Source organism: Nerophis lumbriciformis, linkage group LG20, assembly GCF_033978685.3.
Source record: "Nerophis lumbriciformis linkage group LG20, RoL_Nlum_v2.1, whole genome shotgun sequence".
Lineage (NCBI taxonomy): Eukaryota > Metazoa > Chordata > Actinopteri > Syngnathiformes > Syngnathidae > Nerophis > Nerophis lumbriciformis.
The window spans coordinates 1830001-1837500 of NC_084567.2; the positions used below are offsets into that span (position 1 = coordinate 1830001).

Here is a 7500-nt window from a genome sequence, read left to right on the forward strand (position 1 = left end):
TCTTCCTCCAGACTCTGGGACCTCGATTTCCAAAGGAAATGCAAAATTTGCTTTCGTCAGAAAACATGACTTTGGACCACTCAGCAGCAGTCCAGCTGGTGTCGGTCCACTCTGTTTCCTGAGATCCAGGGTCAACGCAGCCGTCTACCAGCAAGTTTTAGAGCACTTCATGCTTCCTGCTGCTGACCTGCTCTATGGAGATGGAGATTTCAAGTTCCAACAGGACTTGGCGCCTGCACACAGCGCAAAATCTACCCGTGCCTGGTTTACGGACTATGGTATTTCTGTTCTAAATTGGCCCGCCAACTCCCCTGACCTTTGCCCCATAGAAAATCTGTGGGGTATTGTGAAAAGGAAGATGCAGAATGCCAGACCCAAAAACGCAGAAGAGTTGAAGGCCACTATCAGAGCAACCTGGGCTCTCATAACACCTGAGCAGTGCCAGAAACTCATCGACTCCATGCCACGCCGCATTAACGCAGTAATTGAGGCAAAAGGAGCTCCAACCAAGTATTGAGTATTGTACATGCTCATATTTTTCATTTTCATACTTTTCAGTTGGCCAACATTTCTAAAAAATCCCTTTTTTGTATTAGCCTTAAGTAATATTCTAATTTTGTGACACACGGAATTTTGGATTTTCATTTGTTGCCACTTCAAATCATCAAAATTAAATGAAATAAACATTTGAATGCATCAGTCTGTGTGCAATGAATAAATATAATGTACAAGTTACACCTTTTGAATGCAATTACTGAAATAAATCAAGTTTTTCAAAATATTCTAATTTACTGGCTTTTACCTGTATATTTCCCAATTGGTTTAACTCCCACCCGCCTGAATCTATTTAAAATCTAATTTTTTTAAATTTCAACCGCCCGACCCGCGGATAATCCGCGGACTCCGCGGTTGTGTCCGCAAACCGCGCATCTCTAACCCTCACATTTTCAGTAGAGCCATAATAAATTCATAAAAGAAGCAAACTTCATGAATGTTTTTTGTGAGCAACAAGTATGTGCTCCAATCACTACATCACAAAAAAATAAGAGTTGTAAACTCCAGACAGCCATGACATGATGTTCTTTACACGTGTACGTACACTTTTGACCACCACTGTATGTGTCATATGCTAACACCAGTCTCTCTGTGTCAGCCTGGCGCCAACATGGCGCCCCGTCTCTTCCCGACCGTGCAGCGCGGCGACAGAGCGTGCTCAGTAGCGCCGCCTTGGACACACCCGGCGCCAAAGTGACGGTGAGGGGGAGTTTTTCTGTTTAGTTTTCACAAAGTACGCCAACGTTACCTTGACTGCGCAGGGCTTCCTGTCCAGGACGTTGAAGCAGTCTCTTCGGAGAACTCGCTCCCATCCCAAAGTGTTTCGCCAGAGCAGCGTCAACATGGCCGACGGCAGGTAACTCACACACCTGACTGACACGCAGCAAATTCACCCAGCGACTGAAGTACTTTGGCTCCTACGTGCTTGTACAGCTGCAACAGGTCCACCTTTACAAAGCACTTGAAGTTTGGATGCCACACAACTTCACTCATCCTGCACTTTCAACTACTTTTTAACTTTCAAAAATGACCACTTTTTTCCACCCATTTTTCTTTCAACTAAGTTGCGCACATTTTCCGAATAATTCAAAACATTCCACTTACTCGGGACATTTGGACTATCTATTTTAATGACCAATTCAAGCCAAAGTCAAAATGCTCCCTGTCACTTGCTAATGTTAGCATGCTAATATCAGAATGCTAGCTTTTTAGCTAATTTTGCAGTTATGCACCTCAGTGTACATTATTTTGTTCTTTCACGCATTTCAATTGCTAGAATGCAAATAATAATGCAAAAAAGCTAGCATTTTTTCTTTTGAAATTGATTCCCGGGTGTGGCCACCGCTGCTGCTCACTGCTCCCCTCATCTCCCTGGGGGTGATCAAGGGTGATGGGTCAAATGCAGAGAATAATCTCACCACACCTAGTGTGTGTGTGTGTGTGACAATCATTGCTACTTTAACTTTTAAATTTAAAATAAGTCATGAGATTTGATTGGTTGAAACCTGCAGAGACCCATGTCTAAATGTCCTCAGAGTGTGTCTAAATGTCCTCAGAGTGTGTCTAAATGTCCTCAGAGTGTGTCTAAATGTCCTCAGAGTGTGTCTAAATGTCCTTAATGTGTTTAAATGTCCTCAGAGTGTGTGTAAATGTCCTCAGAGTGTGTCTAAATGTCCTCAGAGTGTGTCTAAATGTCCTCAGAGTGTGTGTAAATGTCCTCAGAGTGTGTGTAAATGTCCTCAGAGTGTGTGTAAATGTCCTCACAGTGTGTAAATGTCCTCAGTGTGTGTGTAAATGTCCTCATAGTGTGTGTAAATGTCCTCAGAGTGTGTGTAAATGTCCTCACAGTGTGTAATTGTCCTCACAGCGTGTGTAAATGTCCTCACAGTGTGTGTAAATGTCCTCACAGTGTGTAAATGTCCTCACAGTGTGTAAATGTCCTTATAGTGTGTGTAAATGTCCTCAGAGTGTGTGTAAATGTCCTCACAGCGTGTGTAAATGTCTTCATAGTGTGTGTAAATGTCTTCATAGTGTGTGTAAATGTCCTCACAGTGTGTAAATGTCCTTATAGTGTGTGTAAATGTCTTCATAGCGTGTGTAAATGTCCTCACAGTGTGTAAATGTCCTTATAGTGTGTGTAAATGTCTTCATAGTGTGTGTAAATGTCCTCACAGTGTGTGTAAATGTCTTCATAGTGTGTGTAAATGTCCTCACAGTGTGTAAATGTCCTCAGAGTGTGTGTAAATGTCTTCATAGCGTGTGTAAATGTCCTTATAGTGTGTGTAAATGTCCTCAGAGTGTGTAAATGTCCTCAGAGTGTGTGTAAATGTCCTCAGTGTGCGTAAATGTCTTCATAGCGTGTGTAAATGTCCTCACAGTGTGTAAATGTCCTTATAGTGTGTGTAAATGTCTTCATAGCGTGTGTAAATGTCTTCATAGCGTGTGTAAATGTCCTCAGAGTGTGTCTAAATGTCCTCACAGTGTGTAAATGTCTTCATAGTGTGTAAATGTCCTCACAGTGTGTAAATGTCCTCAGAGTGTGTGTAAATGTCCTCAGAGTGTGTGTAAATGTCCTCAGAGTGTGTGTAAATGTCCTCAGAGTGTGTGTAAATGTCCTCAGAGTGTGTCTAAATGTCCTCAGAGTGTCTAAATGTCCTTATAGTGTGTCTAAATGTCCTCAGAGTGTGTGTAAATGTCCTCAGAGTGTGTGTAAATGTCCTCAGAGTGTGTGTAAATGTCCTCAGAGTGTGTCTAAATGTCCTCAGAGTGTCTAAATGTCCTCAGAGTGTGTGTAAATGTCCTCAGAGTGTGTGTAAATGTCCTCACAGTGTGTAAATGTCCTCAGAGTGTGTGTAAATGTCCTCAGAGTGTGTGTAAATGTCCTCAGAGTGTGTGTAAATGTCCTCAGAGTGTGTCTAAATGTCCTCAGAGTGTCTAAATGTCCTCAGAGTGTGTGTAAATGTCCTCAGAGTGTGTGTAAATGTCCTCACAGTGTGTAAATGTCCTCAGAGTGTGTGTAAATGTCCTCACAGTGTGTAAATGTCTTCACAGTGTGTAAATGTCCTCACAGCGTGTGTAGATGTCTTCATAGTGTGTGTAAATGTCTTCATAGTGTGTGTAAATGTCTTCATAGTGTGTGTAAATGTCCTCACAGTGTGTGTAAATGTCCTCACAGTGTGTAAATGTCTTCATAGTGTGTGTAAATGTCCTCAGAGTGTGTAAATGTCCTCACAGTGTAAATGTCCTCAGAGTGTGTGTAAATGTCCTCAGAGTGTGTGTGTAAATGTCCTCACAGTGTGTAAATGCCCTCAGAGTGTGTGTAAATGTCCTCACAGTGTGTAAATGTCCTCAGAGTGTGTGTAAATGTCCTCAGAGTGTGTGTAAATGTCCTCAGAGTGTGTCTAAATGTCCTCAGAGTGTGTCTAAATGTCCTCAGAGTGTCTAAATGTCCTCAGAGTGTGTGTAAATGTCCTCAGAGTGTGTGTAAATGTCCTCACAGTGTGTAAATGTCCTCAGAATGTGTGTAAATGTCCTCACAGTGTGTAAATGTCTTCACAGTGTGTAAATGTCCTCACAGCGTGTGTAGATGTCTTCATAGTGTGTGTAAATGTCTTCATAGTGTGTGTAAATGTCCTCACAGTGTGTGTAAATGTCCTCACAGTGTGTAAATGTCTTCATAGTGTGTGTAAATGTCCTTATAGTGTGTGTAAATGTCCTCAGAGTGTGTAAATGTCCTCAGAGTGTGTGTAAATGTTCAGAGCGTGTGTAAATGTCCTCAGACTGTATGCAAATGTCCTCACAGTGTGTGTAAATGTCCTCATAGTGTGTGTAAATGTCCTCAGTGTGTAAATGTCCTCAGAGTGTGTGTAAATGTCCTCAGAGTGTGTCTAAATATCCTCAGTGTGTGTAAATGTCCTCAGAGTGTGTGTAAATGTCCTCAGAGTGTGTAAATGTCCTCAGAGTGTGTGTAAATGTCCTCAGAGTGTGTGTAAATGTCCTCAGAGTGTGTGTAAATGTCCTCAGAGTGTGTGTAAATGTCCTCACAGTGTGTGTAAATGTCCTTATAGTGTGTGTAAATGTCCTCACAGTGTGTGTAAATGTCCTTATAGTGTGTGTAAATGTCCTCAGAGTGTGTAAATGTCCTCAGAGTGTGTGTAAATGTTCAGAGCGTGTGTAAATGTCCTCAGACTGTATGCAAATGTCCTCACAGTGTGTGTAAATGTCCTTATAGTGTGTGTAAATGTCCTCAGTGTGTAAATGTCCTTATAGTGTGTGTAAATGTCTTCATAGCGTGTGTAAATGTCCTCACAGTGTGTAAATGTCCTCAGAGTGTGTCTAAATGTCCTCAGAGTGTGTGTAAATGTCCTCAGAGTGTGTCTAAATGTCCTCAGAGTGTTTCTAAATGTCCTCAGAGTGTGTGTAAATGTCCTCACAGTGTGTAAATGTCCTCAGAGTGTGTGTAAATGTTCTCAGAGTGTGTTTAAATGTCCTCAGAGTGTGTGTAAATGTCCTCAGAGTGTGTGTAAATGTCCTCACAGTGTGTGTAAATGTCCTCAGAGTGTGTGTAAATGTTCTCAGAGTGTGTTTAAATGTCCTCAGAGTGTGTGTAAATGTCCTCAGAGTGTGTGTAAATGTCCTCACAGTGTGTGTAAATGTCCTTATAGTGTGTGTAAATGTCCTCAGAGTGTGTGTAAATGTCCTTATAGTGTGTGTAAATGTCCTCAGAGTGTGTAAATGTCCTCAGAGTGTGTGTAAATGTTCAGAGCGTGTGTAAATGTCCTCAGACTGTATGCAAATGTCCTCACAGTGTGTGTAAATGTCCTCATAGTGTGTGTAAATGTCCTCAGTGTGTAAATGTCCTTATAGTGTGTGTAAATGTCTTCATAGCGTGTGTAAATGTCCTCACAGTGTGTAAATGTCCTCAGAGTGTGTGTAAATGTCCTCAGAGTGTGTCTAAATGTCCTCAGAGTGTGTCTAAATGTCCTCAATGTGTCTAAATGTCCTCAGAGTGTGTGTAAATGTCCTCAGAGTGTGTCTAAATGTCCTCAGAGTGTGTGTAAATGTCCTCAGAGTGTGTCTAAATGTCCTCAGAGTGTTTCTAAATGTCCTCAGAGTGTGTGTAAATGTCCTCGGAGTGTGTGTAAATGTCCTCACAGTGTGTAAATGTCCTCAGAGTGTGTGCAAATGTTCTCAGAGTGTGTGTAAATGTCCTCAGAGTGTGTGTAAATGTCCTCAGAGTGTGTGTAAATGTCTTCATAGTGTGTGTAAATGTCCTCAGAGTGTGTGTAAATGTCCTCAATGTGTCTAAATGTCCTCAGAGTGTGTGTAAATGTCCTCAATGTGTCTAAATGTCCTCAGAGTGTGTGTAAATGTCCTCAATGTGTCTAAATGTCCTCAGAGTGTGTAAATGTCCTCAGAGTGTGTGTAAATGTCCTCAGAGTGTGTGTAAATGTCCTCAGAGTGTGTGTAAATGTCCTCAGAGTGTGTCTAAATGTCCTCAGAGTGTGTGTAAATGTCTTCATAGTGTGTGTAAATGTCCTCAGAGTGTGTCTAAATGTCCTCAGGGTGTGTCTAAATGTCCTCAATGTGTGTAAATGTCCTCAATGTGTGTAAATGTCCTCAGAGCGTGTCTAAATGTCCTCAGAGTGTGTGTAAATGTCCTCAGAGTGTGTGTAAATGTCCTCAGAGTGTGTGTAAATGTCCTTATAGTGTGTGTAAATGTCCTTATAGTGTGTGTAAATGTCCTCAGTGTGTCTAAATGTCCTCAGAGTGTGTGTAAATGTCCTCAGTGTGCGTAAATGTCTTCATAGCGTGTGTAAATGTCCTCAGAGTGTGTGTAAATGTCCTCAGAGTGTGTAAATGTCCTCAGAGTGTGTGTAAATGTCCTTATAGTGTGTGTAAATGTCCTCAGTGTGTGTAAATGTCCTCAGAGTGTGTCTAAATGTCCTCAGAGTGTGTGTAAATGTCCTTATAGTGTGTGTAAATGTCCTCAGAGTGTGTGTAAATGTCTTCATAGTGTTTAAATGTCCTCAGAGTGTGTGTAAATGTCCTCAGAGTGTGTGTAAATGTCCTTATAGTGTGTGTAAATGTCCTCAGTGTGCGTAAATGTCTTCATAGCGTGTGTAAATGTCCTCAGAGTGTGTGTAAATGTCCTCAGAGTGTGTAAATGTCCTCAGAGTGTGTGTAAATGTCCTCAGAGTGTGTAAATGTCCTCAGAGTGTGTGTAAATGTCCTTATAGTGTGTGTAAATGTCCTCAGTGTGTGTAAATGTCCTCAGAGTGTGTGTAAATGTCCTTATAGTGTGTGTAAATGTCCTCAGAGTGTGTGTAAATGTCTTCATAGTGTTTAAATGTCCTCAGAGTGTGTGTAAATGTCCTCAGAGTGTGTAAATGTCCTCAGAGTGTGTGTAAATGTTCAGAGCGTGTGTAAATGTCCTCAGACTGTATGCAAATGTCCTCACAGTGTGTGTAAATGTCCTCATAGTGTGTGTAAATGTCCTCAGTGTGTAAATGTCCTTATAGTGTGTGTAAATGTCTTCATAGCGTGTGTAAATGTCCTCACAGTGTGTAAATGTCCTCAGAGTGTGTGTAAATGTCCTCAGAGTGTGTCTAAATGTCCTCAGAGTGTGTCTAAATGTCCTCAATGTGTCTAAATGTCCTCAGAGTGTGTGTAAATGTCCTCAGAGTGTGTCTAAATGTCCTCAGAGTGTGTGTAAATGTCCTCAGAGTGTGTCTAAATGTCCTCAGAGTGTTTCTAAATGTCCTCAGAGTGTGTGTAAATGTCCTCGGAGTGTGTGTAAATGTCCTCACAGTGTGTAAATGTCCTCAGAGTGTGTGCAAATGTTCTCAGAGTGTGTGTAAATGTCCTCAGAGTGTGTGTAAATGTCCTCAGAGTGTGTGTAAATGTCTTCATAGTGTGTGTAAATGTCCTCAGAGTGTGTGTAAA

At 41.5% G+C, this 7500-nt stretch overlaps 1 protein-coding gene across 3 annotated transcripts in view; it reads left to right on the forward strand.

Annotated features, from left to right (window-relative positions):
• The window catches only part of dab2ipa (DAB2 interacting protein a), an 83881-nt gene that overhangs the window by 15248 nt on the left and 61133 nt on the right, over window positions 1-7500 (forward strand). For all 3 annotated transcript variants that reach the window (XM_061980057.2, XM_061980056.2, XM_061980058.2), the window contains exons 5-6: window positions 1154-1254; window positions 1317-1411. In XM_061980057.2, the coding sequence (XP_061836041.2) occupies window positions 1154-1254; window positions 1317-1411 (196 nt within the window). The remainder of the gene's footprint in view (window positions 1-1153; window positions 1255-1316; window positions 1412-7500) is intronic.